The sequence below is a fragment of the Ochotona princeps genome, chromosome 10 (genome assembly GCF_030435755.1).
Source record: "Ochotona princeps isolate mOchPri1 chromosome 10, mOchPri1.hap1, whole genome shotgun sequence".
Taxonomy (NCBI): domain Eukaryota; kingdom Metazoa; phylum Chordata; class Mammalia; order Lagomorpha; family Ochotonidae; genus Ochotona; species Ochotona princeps.
The window spans coordinates 10,980,278-10,997,303 of record NC_080841.1 but is presented as its reverse complement, the minus strand read 5'-3'; the positions used below and the strand labels follow the sequence as shown (position 1 = coordinate 10,997,303).

General features: G+C 39.2%; 1 protein-coding gene across 1 annotated transcript in view; it reads right to left on the bottom strand.

The window, feature by feature from the left end:
* PTPRC (protein tyrosine phosphatase receptor type C) overlaps positions 1-17,026 on the bottom strand; it is a 100,508-nt gene that overhangs the window by 43,318 nt on the left and 40,164 nt on the right. Inside the window, exons 3-7 of the mRNA XM_058669689.1 lie at positions 12,535-12,642; positions 9,393-9,546; positions 7,537-7,563; positions 3,340-3,501; positions 729-869 (exon numbers count right to left, since the gene is read on the bottom strand). Coding sequence (XP_058525672.1) covers positions 729-869; positions 3,340-3,501; positions 7,537-7,563; positions 9,393-9,546; positions 12,535-12,642 — 592 coding nt within the window. The remainder of the gene's footprint in view (positions 1-728; positions 870-3,339; positions 3,502-7,536; positions 7,564-9,392; positions 9,547-12,534; positions 12,643-17,026) is intronic.

Genomic DNA, 17,026 nt, shown 5'->3' with positions numbered 1-17,026 from the left:
GCCAAATGAACAGTATTCATCCACCAAAATAATATTTATCCTAATTAGTTGGTTTGACTTCCACATTTGATTCATAGCTCAACATGACCAATAGGTTCCAGTAATTCATACATTTATTATCTTCATTTATGTCTTTAACTACATTTATACTCATTTATGTGACTGTGTGGACTCTTGACCTGTAGTAGAACACATTGTTTTGGTATGAAAATGGCAAAATGAAGTCAATTGGTCACTGACTTTGCAAAGACAGGAAAGAAATATTTTTGCATTGTTATGTTACACAGATACCAAAGGAGTATGAGCATCTTTTTTTTCATTCTTTAAAGAATAATTTCATTGCTACAATCATTTCCTAATATTCTTTGATATTAGTCACTCAGCTCTTTTGTTAGCTGATACAAGGACAGGACTAAAATATTAAGATTCATGTTGTCATACATTATTTATATTACAAGCAAAAAGAAGTTCTCACTGCATAGTAACTACCCCAAATATAAAGAAATGTATAAATATCCTCGCATCAAGAGGGCTCTTGCTTTAACCTCACAGTGTTTTAAAAGTTTGTGTACAATAGAACATCACTTGCTGTCTGGTTTAACATCCTAACAGTAGCTACAAAATCCCAAACTAGCGAGTGCTAGCAGATTGAGTGGCTTCCTGTCTTTTAAATTCAGGCAGCTGTAAAACTCTTGGTATTTGCACGGTTTTCTAAAGGGCCGGCCAACCTGATGTGTCATTGCTGTCTGCAACCGGCGTGAGTGTGGTGAGCTCAGCTTTTGTGCTGAGTGTCTGAGTGTTAGCTCCGGGAGGAGTCGTCTGCAAGTCAGAGTGCGTGGGAAGCTGGGGCACCGATGCTGGTGTAACACCTACGGCGAGAGAGCGAGATGGTTTTGTTAGTCTCTGTCCCACCACAGATGAAAAATGCAAGCACTGCGAGGTTATTAGAAGGAAACGGCTACTGGAGTTTACCCAACCATAAAAAGACCCAATCGTCCCATATCAGAAGGAGTTAAGACACTTGCCTCCGCTTCGGATCCTAGCCTCCTACTCTCACAGATCCCGGGAGTGGCGGTGACATCTCAAGAGGGGCTGTATTTTTGTCACCCATTTGGGACACGTGGGTTGACTTCACAGCTCTCAGCTACCACCTCCACCCAACTCTAGCATCACCGCCATTTTAGGAGTTCCGTTCCCCATCCAGAGGGAGCTACAGGTCGGGTCTTACAGTCAGAGGCCGCCTTTCTCCAGCGCTCTACAAGCTTTTGTCATTCTTTCTCCACCCTGACAACTAAAAGGACATTTCTCTGAAGGCAGAACAAGAGAAATTCTCCAACATGCAAGTGTCTCTCACAAATCACAAAAATATATTTTTAATCCAACAAATTATGTATTTACTACATACAATGGCCAAGAGGTAATGTGGCAAAGGAGGTTGTCATTAGGAAGAACATGAATCTGCTATTTTCCTGTTGGAATTTTAAAAGCTTAGTAATACCAAGTGATGAAAGAGATGTGGAAACAGTCACACATAGGTGTGCGTACACACATCAGCCCACACAAAGTTCACACAGAGTCCTGCCCAGTGCCTGGAGGATGTACAGTAAGACAACGGGTTACTTTTGAGAAACAGGAATTGATAGGTTGGCATTTCCATTGTACATGTGAAGTGTGTGTAAAGGTTGAAGTTTGTGTGTGTACACTCTTCATGAATACATGCCAAAAATACTTTCTCACTAGTAATGTTTCACAACATACAGAAAGTATTTTTGGAAAAATGTTGCGTATGTAAGTTTCATGTTATGTTCGTGAGGGCTGACTGTAATTTTTTAAGAGAAACTACTTTGATGTGTGTTATTAGACAAGTGAGTTAAATTATTTCCCCTTTAAGAAAATAATAAACACAGGTTCTATCCTAGTAATAACACTTGATAACAGAATCATGTTCTGGAACATAAAATATAAAATAGACTCTTGGGTTTGAAGGTATACAAACATTTCTAAATTCAGCATTTTATTATTGTGCATCCTGATGTATAGCCTGTTCTACTTGAATTATAGTTTCCAACTTTATCTGAAAACTTATGAGTTTGTTGCTATTAGTTTTAACATGTAGAAATTAAAGGGAACTGTGTATGAAAATGTTTGTGTATGAATCAGGAAATGTAGAACTATTAAAATAAAGAACTCAGTTGCCCCAATCAAAAACAAAACAAAACGAAACAAAACGACAAAAAAAAGGTTCTACTGCATCTTCTTTCCTGCTTATATTCCTTTTGGATACACTTCAGCAAGTGACTGAAATGTTTGTGTTTACACAGATAGCAACCACTCTCCTGCTATGGTGTCTGGGCACATGATGTAATCAATGTAAGAAGGACACTGAACTGCGTACTACATCAACTGTCTTCCAGAGTGTGTGCCTAAAGAACTGTCATGCAGTCTAAATACAATTTCTGTTGTGATGTTATATGTGACTGTTTGAAAAACTAAGAGAACTGGCATTGCTACATTGTTCAAATTCCTCTCTGTTTTATCAGGATTTGTCTACAAACCTGTTCACAGCAAGGTGACATTTTAGCATATATTTTGTAAAAGCATGGGCAACCACAACTACAGATTTCAGTCCTGAACAGACAGACAAACCTACCACTAAACCGAAAATGAACAATGATCAGCGTCAACATTCTGAGGAAGCAATTCAAGCAGCAAATATTCTTGGAGCAATCCAGATCAAAGGTACCGTCATTTTAAATGACAATGCTCATCCTCAGAGTGAATTTTTAAAATTAAGTTTTCTATCTTTAATAGTTTTCTGATAATGAGTTTCCGGGCCAGAAGAAAGAAATGGGAGGACTCCACTTAGGAGACCTACCAGGGAGAGGAGCTTCACAGAGCCTCTCAGTAGGATTCCCAGTCTGTTTGAGAGCAGTGTGGGCCTGCCAGAGATCTGTGTGCATAGTCCCCGGGCGAATGGGTAGGATACAGGAGTCAGAGGGAGCTGGAGAAACCCTGACTGCCTGAACTGACTGGGTATCCTTCCTCCTCCACCTTCTTGTCCCCTGGCAACAGGCCTGCATTACTTCACTCAGCTACTACTTTATGGGACACCTAATATGTTGTACATTTTATGCACCTGAAGAAAATAACATCCTTAGAAACTGCACATACAACTGAGTTAAAGGGAAACTTTCTGATCACTTTATTTTCTTTTTGCAAATGACAAGTGTACCCTGAAACCGCTTGAATGGACCACCTTTCCATGCTGAGTTGTCCTGTCTCCTCCAGAGCACCAGTGTGGTCCACAGTCCAGGAGGGAGGACTGGCTTGAAGATTTACCTGCACTAAGCGGAGTCGGGGCCTCTGAGGAGCCATTGTCTCTTTCAGAGATGCTGGTGAGTGGGAATGCAGTGGTGCGAGCAGGTGAGGGGAGAATTGAAGCCAGAGCACTGGGTGTCTCTGTTAAGGGCAGTCCTGTCAGGTTAACGGGAGATGGAAGAAGACAAGAAATGTATCAATTACATCCTGAAATGTATGCTCATCTGAGTTTACTAATAAATAAATATACCACAGAGTCACACACACACATGCATTCCACATATACACGACAAAAGGCATGTATTTGCAGAAGTATAGTGTACTTATGGATTTGTAAATGGATACACAGATGTGTGAATACATATGTAAAAATTCTAATGCACATGGTCATACATAAATATATACACATAGATACATAGTTGGCTAAAATAAAGATGAGAAAGTGGACTTCAACACTAGTATCTTCTTGTCGTTTAACTGCTGCATCTCAACACAAAGTCAACTGGGCACAGAAGGATGGCCCATAGTACATGTAGATGATTAAAGAAAACGTAAAACATTTACAAAGAAAATATAAACATAATTGGAAAAATAAAGGTAAATTCAGAGGGTAAATTAGAGGAGATATAGTTCTAAGGAAAAAAGAAACAACAGTTCTAGGTACTGACTTTTTGTTGTTGTTGTGAATGATTTCAATTACAGTAAGAGAAATGTGGGTAAAGTCCTGAAAAGCACAGTTAACAAACAGGAATACAAATAACCCACACTCACACACTGTCTTCATCGCCATCACCACAGCAGGGCTGCTAGAGACGGCACTGAAAACATCTTTTTTTAAAAGGTTTATTTTTATTTTTATTGGCAAGTCAGACATATGAGCAAAGGAGAGACAGAGTCCCATCCATCGACTCACTCCCCAAGCGGCCGCTGGAGTTACACTGATCCGAAGCCAGGAGCCCGGAGCCTCCTCCGGGTCCCCCAGGGGGATACAGAGTCCTAAAGCTTTGGGCCGTCCTCAACTTCTTTCCCAGGCCACAATCAGGGAGCTGGATGGGAAGCTGGGCCACCAGTATTGGAACTGGCATCCATATGGGATCCCAGTGTATGCAAAGCAAGGACTTAAGCTGCTAGGCTAAAATGAATTTTGGCACATTTCAAATTCGCACTCAAAAGGGGAATAACATGGCCCTATGGCAGTTAAACAGGCACTTGCACATTAATGTGAGTGTGCAGATATGTAAAGATATTCCATAGGGCAAATAAACACCGGAAATTAAAGATCTTTCCAGTGTTTTGTGTTACTTTATTTGAAAGTTATTTTTAAATAAATGAATTGGAAAATGCAACAGAATTGTTAATTTGAAAATCTCTTGGGCTCTATGGACTTAACAAGTATAGGGTTGTACATGTTTACAATTCTTTGAATAGCAAACTGTGCATCTTACAGTATTTGATTAATTCAAGAACAACTTACATAGTACACAGATTTTATTTAATTCAGTTTGACAAAATGGAGCGAATAGTGGCACCGGTATGCAAAGAGGGGATCAGACACTTACAAAAGAAACAGAAGCAGTGGACCAGGAAAATACTGAGAACTAAAACTGAGATATTACTAAGCGGAAAATTAAGAAAATTTAAATAAAAGCGACACAGAGAAATCTAGTATCAGTCATTAATTATGAGGCAGAAGTGAAGTGAACTGCAATTAAACATAGCTAAAACTCATCCGAATCATATCAAATTGCCACAGTACCAATACATAAAACAAGCAACAAGACCCACTTGTCATTCACAAATCTCAGTTGATTATCCAATAGTTACAGTGAAAAATCCTAATATCTAGAACTTTATAACCAAGTAACTCACAATCAAATCCACTTAACACACATTTACCCACAATAATATGCAAACACATTTAAATGATAGTCAAGCAGCTGTCTTCAGTCTTCTGTGTAAACTCAGACGTTTAACATTCTCTCATGTTCTACACATTGACTAAAAGGAAGGGGAGGAAGGTGGCAGAATGATAGGAAATGAGAGGGAGGCAGGGAGTGCAGAAAGGAGGAGAAAAAGAGTGACGAGAGAGGAGGGAAAGAAGGAAGGAAGGAAGGGATAGGCAACAGCTTCAAACTCTGTTCATTAATGCTAATTATCATTATTGTACAGGCTTGCTAACTTGGTATGTTTACGTTAAACAGCTTGAAGTCGCAAGATTCCAATGGCCCAACTTTTTCTCTATTTGATTTGATTTTTACTTGTTTATTAATTTTCTGATACAGTTCATCCCTTGCCTCCCCCACCCCCCACTTCCTCACTCCCATATACTTCTTCTCATTACTTGTTCCCACATTATCATGAAAGCCTAGTCCCTCAGTTCACGGTTACAAGAGTAATTTTCTGGTATTTAAAATGCTACTGTGGCCAGCAATACATTGGCAATACTGCCATCCCATATAGATGCTGGTTCGAGTCCCTGCTGCTCTTCTTTGATCCAGCTAATCCAAATTCTTAGGCCCTGCATCCATGTGGGAAGAAGCTCCTGCCCCCTGGCTTCTGCCTACAGTAGTCCTGGCTATTACAGCCCTCTGGGTAGTGACAGAGATCTCTCACTCCAGCAGATGGAAGATCTCTCTCTCCCTCCTTCCTTCTCTCTCTGTAATTCTGCCTTTCAAGTAAATAAAATAAATCTCTAAAAAAAGTTTGCTTACAAATAGAAAGAAATGAGAGGTAAACTCCCTCCAAGTACAACATTTCATAGCTTTGTGTTGTTTTGAAGAGCGGCATTCCTAATGATTGATTCTATTCAAACATATGGAGTCCCAGATGTAAAATGAGACAGTGTTCAGGGAACTTCTTCCCTATGTAGAATTCTTAGTAATTTATTGCATATACCTTAAGCTCATTGCACATTTCTCAACTTCACAAATAACATGCATGCTGCAGTGGCCAATTCCACACTGAGCCTGAACAGCTCTCCTAAGTCCTTTGGAGATGTACCAGTTTAGTTGCATTCTTATTGGTCATGTTTGGGAGACACTTTTCATTTGCATTTTCGGTTATAGCAAAGTCAGTGTAGAGTCAGTGAAAAGCAACAAGGTGGTGAGAGGAATCTGCAACTTCACTCCCCACTGATTCTGCCAATACCCACCCCTGTCCTGCAATAATCGCCAGTCGAGACGGCCGAAGTGAACTGAATCCTTACAAGGTAGAGATTGTAAATCACGTCTGAATAAAAGTCATAAAAATCATGATCTGCTGTCACAAGTGACTTGCACTTCCTTATGAAACCCTGTAAGATGCTAACGTTCAAATATTTGACCTCTTTTAAGAGAGCAGAATGTGAGACTCCTGCAAATGTTGGGATGTTTTTGTCAATATTTACATAGCTCTGTGTCTGTATCACCTAAAACAAAGTTTTATTCAGTGGCAAAATGATTTCGGTAAAATCTGATTTTCAGAATATGTCAAATATTCCTCATTTATAAATATGCATTATCGTTATTAAATCATAATTATCTCAATGGTTTTATTCACCATTTAAAGCATTTTTCTCACTATATGATTAATCGTGAAATAATTATCTTTTGAGTAATAGAAACCTTATAGTGAAATGATTTATCTTTCTGTGAACTTTCATTTGTCTAGGTAAAGACAATGAATTTCTCTTGGTAAAGAACGCATATGGTTTTATTCGCAGCATATTCATTGATTAAATTTAGTGTATTTTAGGAATAGGACCCTTTTATTTCAGACTTGATTCAATTGAGTCATTTGAATTTCAAAATAGTTACTAGAAGAATATCTTAATTTCTTAAAGGATTACATAAACATGCATATATGAAAAGATTATTTACATCTATATTTCTCTAATTTCCCAGAAAATTTCTTAATCCATTTAGACAGCATTTTTGTGTGCTTAAATTTAATTTTTCTTTGTTAAAATCTTCAAAGGGAATTGAAATCCTGCTTACCAAGTCAGAGAGTAGTAGCTGTTTGCACACAGTGATGTATACTCATTCAATAACAGTTACAGATGATTTTCAATCTTTGTATTTTATAAGCAGGAATTTTTACAATGGATAAATTTCAATAAGTCTTTATTTTTATAAAATTTGTTCTTAAATAAGTTACTTGGATTAGGAAAAAATCTATTAGCATTAAATATATAAACTTCATAGCAATAAAATACTTAAAAATGCAAATATTATTTCTTACCAGCTGTAGGGGGATTTGTAGCTTGCCCTGAAAAAGAGGAAAAAAGAAGCCATTTAGAAATTTTTGAATTTTATGTGAGTGTAAATGTAATCAGAGTTTTACATGTCCATCATGTTCTATTAGAACTTTAATAAAGTAGCAAAATTCAATCCTTTTTACTCCAATGAAATTATATTTCCTCACTTCATGTTAAGTTGACAACGCTTTTGTGTATCAAAACTACATTATAAATTTTTGAATTTTTAGGCAGAGTAAAAAAAAGGAAATACTCAGTTGTAACTATCGGGATCAATATCTAGCTGGTAAAGTCTCTGAAAAGACTTCTGGAAAGATGGTTTCCAAATCTATTCACCTATTTAAATAATGGTTGTTATTTGGACACCTATTGTGCGCTGAACATTATATCTTCTGCTAGTAATGAAATGCGACCAATACACAGCAATCCCGTTTTTCTCCATGAGTTCAGGTTAATCAAAAGAGACCAAAAACCCATGCAGAGGCTTCTAGGTGGTTTGCAGGCCTTGTAGCAGGTGTCCATGCAGGTACCGGATGCTTTAATCTATTTCATGTACCTAACTTAGTCCGAGAAGAAAAGAAATAGAGATTTCTCTTGCAAATTTCAAATAGCCAAAACAGGAATGTTTTAAGGGAAGGTCAAATGAGGAAACGCTAGAAATCTATATCAGCCTCTTCTGTGAAATGGAAAATGGGTTTTTAGGTGACAAGGCTGTGATAAGGACGTCTGGACAGGGAGGCAAAGGAGACAGGTCCATCCTGGAAAATGGGTCCATGTAACACCGAGGCAGTGGATATCAAGACTGGAAATCTCAGGAAATGATGACTGTTAGGGTGAGTGGGAGAAAAAGTGGGAAGAAAAACATTCACATGGATAGTTTGGCATTCGAATGAATTGTAGTAGGTTGCTTGTGGAAACGCAAGCTGAGCTGGAGAAGAAATAATGAGTGTGTGGGACTGAAAAACTGAGTATGTTTTGGATTCCATGTAAAATGTTTAGCAACTTGTGGATCTAGAGGCTGGTGGCTCACAGTAAATATTGGGGCCGAGGTGCTTGAAGAGCAGAGGTGGGTCCTGAAGACAGGAGCCAAAGGACCCCACATGACCTAATGGGGCGTCTGCAGCAAGATCTACAAAGGATATGGGAGAGGGAGAGCCACAGTGACCACTGCTTTCTCATAGGAGGAAAAGAAACCAACAAGGCTGAAGGGGTGAGGGTGTATAAACAAGGAAATGGAGAACCAACAGGATCCGGGGATTTACTAAGATCTAGCTCATCTGTAGGAAAGTTGTACAGAGTGGCTTTACTGGGAAGATGGGAGCTGCATTTAGTCAACAGTGAAGCGATGTCAGGTTTCCTACCCGTTCTTGCATGAAAAGACCATCTCCTCATTCTTTCTAAAAGACAGCAAACTGAGGATACAGGAAAGGCACTCAAGCACCAAAGGGAAGAAGCAATTGGCTAGTATTTGAGTCAGTGTCCTGCCTTGAGGTTTTCTGTGCACACACTCATCTGGAAACTACTCTCCTCTCAAGAGTGAAAGCAGAAGTGCAGGACCCAGAATTCTGGCTGCTGCCATCTATGGTTCCATCCTTGACTTATTTCTTGAAATAATATGTATTTTTAGGTGGCATGTAGTTTTTGAAATTTTTTTCTTCTGTTTCTCTACTTTTTTCCTAATCCCTTACACTTAAATGTAGTCATGTTACATGGGCACACACACACATATATATATATATATGTATATATATATATATTCATAAACACACACACGTGTATATACACATATATACAGCGCCTGAGGTATTAATCAACAGGCAAAGCAACGTGCAAGCCTCACAGAGTGCATTCACACCCATTGAGGCAGTGGCCACCTCATTAGGGGGTACAACTTGCAGGAACCGTGATGTTTGTTGTTCATCATCAAACAGTATGCCATTACGCATCACACGATTATCTTGTTGTAATTTAACATTATTTGTATAGCTGCTTCTCTTGATAGAAATGTTTATCACCAGTATGAGGGTACTTATAACAGATCATACACTTGTAGAATTTAAAAACTTTGCAAATTGTGTTTTAAAAATTCATGCATAGTTGTTTAATACTATGTATTCTCATGAATTTCATAAAGATACTTTTTATTGCAGGTCTGGTGTGATGGCTCAACGACTAAATCCTCACCTTGCATGTGCCGGGATCTGGGATGAGCACTGGTTTCTGTCCCAGGTGCCCTACTTCCTACCCAGCTCTCTGCCTGCGGCCTGGGAGAGCAGTGAGGGATGGCCCAAGTCTTTGGGACCCTGCACACTCGTGTGGGAGACCTGGAAGAAGTTCCTGTTCTCTGGCTTCACATAAGCTTAGCTCTGAGTGCTGCTCCCATTTGGGGAGTGAAGCAGCGGGTAGCAGATCTTTCTCTCTGTCCCCTCTTCTCTCTGTAAATCTGACCTGCCTTTCCAACAAAAATAAATCTTTTCACAAAAAGAATGACACCTTGAGTTTCAAAATATTTTGGTAGTAAAATAAATTCTATTTTCCACAAATGTTTTGAAGTCCTTTCATATGCTATGCATCAGGCTACATAAATCTTACATGTGTTAGAAAAATGGATATTATTCCAAATGGTTCAAAAATCATGACTTTTTAAAAGAAAATAAAACATATATTATGTTTGTTATGTTTTTTTATTTTAAAGATTTAACTTTATTGGGCAGTCAGATATACACAGAGGAGGAGAGACAGAGAGGAAGATCTTCCATCCACTGATTCACTCCCCAAGCAGCCACCACAGACAGAACTGAGCTGACCTGAAGCCAGGAGCCGGGTACCTCTTCTGGGTCCCCCACACGGGTGTAGGGTTCCAAGGCTTTGGACTGTCCTGGACTGCTTTCCTAGGCCACAAGCAGGGAGCTGGATGGGAAGTGGGGCCACGGGGATTTCACCGGTACATGCAAGACAAGGACTTTAGCCCCTAGGCTATTGCACCAGGCCCACGTTTGTTGTAATTTTTAAAAGGGAACTATATTATCAAAATTCATTTATCATGTTTATATATTTGATAAAACAAACTTCATACAAAACTTTTGTACGAAGCATATAATATCTAGAACATAATCTATTTTCTATTAGGAGATTATATTGATTTAAATAATATCACTATCATCTGTGAATTTTACAGATAAAACAATATCTGGAGGGTGTAGAAAACAGATGAGGAAAAATACAGGAACTGTCATTGGGAATTAAGAGAGCACATGTACAGGTGTGTGACAATACATTGAAGGAATCAAGCTTTCTAAAATGTGCACAGCATTGAGCATTCTCTTATATTCTAGAAACATATCAAATAAATATATCAAAATCAATCAAAGAAATAGTATGTCTATATATATAATAGAACATTTTAGCTTTATACTTCTAGTGACATTTTAAATATTTTTTTAAAATGCTGTTTTTATTTATGAAAAGGAATCTCTAGTTAAGTTTCAGTAGGTGGCACCAAAGCACCAAAAATATATAAATAATCCAACAAGGGGTTCTTTTGTGGCAAATCACCCATGGAACTTACTAGTAGATTAAACAGATGAAAATGTAGATAACAGGTTGCTTGATCTTGAAAGCTGTGTTCTGGTAACACATGTATTGTTACTGAATTTACCTTTCCCAATATGTTTCTTTTACAACTCAGAATGCTTAAATGATTGCAAATCAAAGTTACCTTGAAGTCACGCCCCGAAGTCCCTGATCAGAGATTTCTGCAAAAACTGGGAATCAATCTGAGTGAAAATGGCATTTCAAAAGCCAGATTCAGTCTTTAAATACCAGCCACTGCACACTCCCTCCCTAAAACAAGAGGAGTGCCATGTCCAAGGGGATTTAAACCTGTCTTGTTCTGCAGATTGAAGAAACGTACAAGGACGGAAGAGTGGAAATGGAGAGGATGAAATGGATACTTATTCCCCACACCTGCCCCAGAAGGAAGGAGGGTGTGGTTTCCAGGCCGTGCATGTAGGCTGGATTCCTACAAACATGATCAACACAGGAAGAGAAGGCAAATCAGGGGCAAAGGCAGAGTCAACCAAACAGATACATGCAACTTTCCCTCTTAGTGAGGAAGACATGATGCATAACAAGAAACAGAAATAGGAACAAGAAAGAATTTACTTACCCGGTGAACCCCAAAACACAGTGAACCCACAGACAATAAATCCAATAAATCATATCAAATTAATCAATACCTACAGGGTTGTCACTCTGTGCAACTGGCAAAGAAAAAATTGATCAGGATTTCAGTGAAGCAGAAGGAACAATCTTCTTTTATTTGGTTTATCAGTAAATATCGTAACAACCACTGCGGTCTGACATCTTTTATAGGCATTGCATGTTTCTTCACAAAGGAGACTCCAAAAGATTCGTGGAGAATGATATTCTAGGATAAGTTCATTTTGGTGTAAAATGTTGTGAAATCTATGCAGAATTGTTTCTTAATGCACATTTTCCATGAACCTTTTGATAGCCTCTTCTATACATGAATTTTAAATATTTTTTGCTTAAGCCCCATATTTTAATTCCACTTATTACTATTAACATGTAGAATCATGCTCCTGTTTTTTATTCACTTCATCTTTGCAGCAAGCCAATGAATTAGTGAATGTTTTAACTTTTTTGTGGGGAGTAATAGTAAGGCTTTAAGGAATCTGCTCACAGACACGCAGACAGGGCGTGTGAATTTGAATATTGTCTGTATTTATCTTAATCTTCATACCAACTCAATGTCAAAAATGGGTCTAAAACTATGATACCTGGGATTCTGTGGGTAAAAGTTTAACTACTTGTCACTAAAAAATTACTCCATAAGTTTCTGCTAACAGAGAAAATCAGGATTTTATTGATCTCTTTTGATATACAGTTTTCTGTTCTATAAGGAAGCTAAAATTCATTGGTTTAACAGCCCTTCCGATTTCCCTCAATCCCGTCAGTACCCTTAAATTTACAAGTTCCAACGGTGCCTGGACAATTCCAACAGCCACTTTTTTGGGCCCCGTCTCATAAATACGCATGAGTACCCAAGACACACGATTCCAAAGCCTCTAAAAAAGAAAGACAAGATCAAGACCAACCATAGCACTTGAAAGAAGCAGAAGCAATACCAAGAACAGAAGAAATCACAAAACCAACCATAACGCCAGTGCTCAGATGGGGGACACCTCCGTATCCATAAGCCAAAAACAAGAGGTTGCAAACAATAGTAGTTCAAGATCGAGAAGTGAGGTGCGTAGATAGTGGCTCTAATCTTTACAAAAATCAAAGAAGAAAAAGGGGTATAATAAAAAGAAAATCGTGGAAGCTGGCAAGATAATGACAACATCAATGTGCTTCCTGGTGACAATGAGGCGTCAAGAGTGGACATGGGGAAAGCAAAGGATGAGCCTTCTTCCCGTGGGACCGACAGCCCCATCCAAACTTTCAAATCATACCCACACACTTTTAAAAAATACACATCATAAAGGCATCGATATGTAAAATGGAGTGGAAGGTAAGGAGTGCATGCCTGAGTATGGAACTAAAGCAAAGGGCTTCTTATTTTAAAATACTGTCATCACTTCTGTCTGCCATGCAACTGCTGATCACTTGAGTTTAGCTTAAAACATCATGTAGTAAGTTTCAGGCATGCTGACTGGCTAAACAAAGAGCAATGCAATTTGATAAAGCTTAGATAAATATCTGTGAAAATTTTCTTAAGTTGTCTTTTCTTATGTTAAAGAACTATCTGTAATTTGGGGAGAGGGTGACTAGATTATCACAGATGACCAAGCTGAGGTCTTTGACTCAGATTCCCAAGTCTTAAAAGCATCCTGGTGTAGTAAGTGAAGCCCCTGCCGTAGGTACAAGCATCCCATGTCACCACTTTTTGAGTTCCAGCTGCACTTCCAGTCCAGCTCCCTTTGTATGTCCAAGGACAGCGGTGAGAGACAGTTTTAGTCCTTGGGCTGCTGCACTCACCAGGGACACCTGGAGGAACCTCTTGGCTCCTGCCATTTGTGGAGTGAATCAGAGAATGGAAGATCTCTCTCCCTCTTATGAGCCTCCTTCTCTCTCTGCAACTCTGCACTCCAAATAAAAACAACTTAAAAAAAAAACTAAATTAAAAGAAAAAGAATCCCATGATCAAATTTACTTTGGATATAGTTAACTTCAAAGAACCCCCAGGGAAATCTGTAAAGTATGTTAACTTATTGGAGGCAGAGGAAAATCTAAGCAGCTTTATCAAGCTCAGCATCTCCCAGAAGTGTTTGTCACAAACTCAACTTTTCCATTGACACATAGAAGGCATTCTCATGGAACAGGAGCACCGGGAGCCCTAGTGCTTCTGAGGATGCAGCTTATGCAACCCTGCCTTGTTATTGGTTACACGTTTCTATCTATGGGACACAAGAATCATAATCCTGATTAATACAAAGCTCAGTCCTGCATTTGTGTTCATGCTTTCTGTATATTGTGCTCAAAGTGCAGATTTCTCAGTTCCACTGCTGGAAATTCCCAATTCAGTATGTTTATGCCAAGCAGTGATCTCTATAATTGGCATTTTTTTCTTTGAAGATTTTATTTATTTTTATTTGAAAGGCAGATTTACAGAAAAGGAAAAGGAAACACACACACACACACACGAGCAGAGAGAATGCTCTTCTATTCATTGGTTCACTCCTCAAATGGCTGCAATGACCAGAACTGAACCCATACTAAGCTAGGTGCTAGGAGCTTCTTCCGGGTCTCCCACATGGCTGCAGGGTCCCAAGGACTTGGGCTATCCTCCACTGCTTTCCCATGTGCATTAGCAGCAAGTTGAATCAGAAGTGGAGCTTCCAGAATTCAAACTGGTGCTCCTAGAGGATGGTAGCAATAGTGGGTGAAGGATTAGCCTGTGGAGCCAATGCATTGGCTTACATTGGCGTTTTGTTAAAGTGCCAGTAATGACTATGTTGAGCGCCAAGGTCACGAACAAATGAAAAAGATGCTTCTGGACTCATTCTTTATTGAAACATTTTTCAGAATAAGTTGATTAACATATTATTTCTTCATTTTTCTAAACTTAAGAATATACCTGACTTATATACACACTTTAGAGAGCATGATCCATTTAATTATATCAATCCTTTAGTAAGCATAATTTTTTTTCTTCTACCTGCATAGTTTCATAGTTAAAGAATATTTGTGCAAGTGACAAAACTGTTTTATCAAGGTTTTAGTGTTGCGAATAATATTGGTATTGAATAAGCAGCCACTGTGTGGCTGACACCGCTCTAAGTACTGGTGGTTTTGATTCTATCTAACCCCCAAAGAAATCCTGTGAATATCGATAGTATCAACTTCTTACAAATGAAGGCTCAAGAGCCTTAATACGTAAGTTCATAACAAAAATGCATTTCTTTCTAACTAAAAATCTCTGTGCTTCTTATACTCTGCTGTGGTGGGAAAGTATTTAATATCAGATGTAATATTGGTGCTAAAATGTATCCGATAGTGGTGAGTACAATATAATATGACCCATCTAAATGGAATCCAGAAAACCGTACCTTAAATGTATTGTTAAATGTATGGAGTTGTAACTGTGAAAGAGGTAGACTCTTACTGTTGAGAACAAAGGGAGGGGGGTTGGGAATGAGCAGGACCAGACAAACTGAAATGAAAGTTAAATGTCCTTGTTTATGCCTACGCAAATCCTCATGGAAAGAAAAACATAATATGCTTAAAAATGTCATAGTTTTACTACATCTGTGCTTCAAGACCAAACAAAGCAACAAACAATTGAGCAAAGGCTACTAAGGTTCAAACCTAGGGTATTTGAACCAGGCGGAGCGGGAAGTGAACAGGTGAGCGAGGCCCAGGTCAGAAAAGCTCCAGTGCAAAGAGCCTGAGAATGGCATGTCTCCTTTGCTTTTGCGCATGATGCTTACAGCAGCACTGTCAAGCCTGCCTGGTTGAACCAAGAGGGAGACAGCAGCACGCTACAGGTGAATCTGTATGAGTGCCAGCTAATACCAGACACTAACCAATAGGCAGGAGGTGCCTGTCCTCCAGACAAGATCCGCTGTCTGTCACTAGTGAGGCTATTTGACAGATGCACAACCCTTTACCTCCCATTCCCCTTCATGAAAACTTTGAAAAATAATGTTGCACTAACTTTCAAAATCTCTGAATGAAGGAACCCAGGCACAATGGGAAAATCGACGTTTTGATACAAATTCTCAGTGTGTGGTTCTCCTGAGCCTGCTGTTTGCACAGCTCAGTGTCTCTGCTAACAGCAGTGTCTACGCTGCCCCTGTGGTTTGTTCTCCTCCGTGTACTTCTGTTTTTCTTATTCTAAGTCTTTATAGGAAAGGAAGAGGTGCAGCTCGTGCGGTTAAGCGCACAAGGGCTTCCAAATGGTGCAACGGTTGCCATAGCACCCACGTAATCAGCCCCATCTAGGGTTCAAACCGCAACTTCTCTAGCGTTGAAGCTGCCAGATTCTAGATGTAACGACTACAAAATGCTTGGCCTCTATTCGATTTATTGCTTTGCTTCTTTGAAAGTGTCAAAGACAAGGTTCATTTTTTCGGGGGGGAGGGTTATTTTGCCGATTTCTGCAGCACCCCTTTTGAAAAAGACACTTGCAAAGCATATTTTAATGAGAAAAAAAAGTTAAACCTAATCTTTGATAACATATCATTCCTTTTGGCTCAGCAACAACTTGTGAGTGAATTGCATAATGAGACTTGGGGAAAAGAGATTAAAAGGGAAAAACTGCAGGGACTGGGCAAGTACAATTCAAACGCCCCCTCAAGATGCTAAACCAAGATCATGTAACAACAATGTTTGAGTTGTTGTGCACTCACAGGTGTAACATTGCTCCACCTGTGAGAAGCATTACATTGCACACTTTCCTAACAAATGTACTGAAATAAATAAGTTGGGTGACTTCCTTGCTGTCACACTTGATATTCTTCATGAACAGCAGTGCTTAAAAACCAACACATGTGTCCCACCAGTTTTCTATCCAGCCACGTTCACAGACACCCTTTAGCCCTGGCTGGTCACAAGCTTCCATGTGGAGTAGTTCTGCCAACTGTCTTACGTTTTGACTACGTAACTCTGCAATGATATAGAAACTAAGAAAAATAATAAACTGACACTCATAAACAACTACAGTAGAAAAACTGCAGAGGGTGGGTGTCATGGCACAGTAACTTAAGCTGATGTCTGTGATGCCTGCTGATGCCAGCCGATGCCAGCCGATGCCAGCAGCCGATGTGAGCACTGTTCACATCCATGCTATTCCACTTAATGACGCAGCTGCCTGATACGAACTTGAAAACGCTCATGTGTGAAACCAGGATGGAATTCTAGGCTCGTGGCCTGGAAGTGGCCCAGCTCCAGCCAAGGGAACAATTTGAGGAGTAAACCAGTTGATAAAAAAAAAAAACTCTCTCTGTC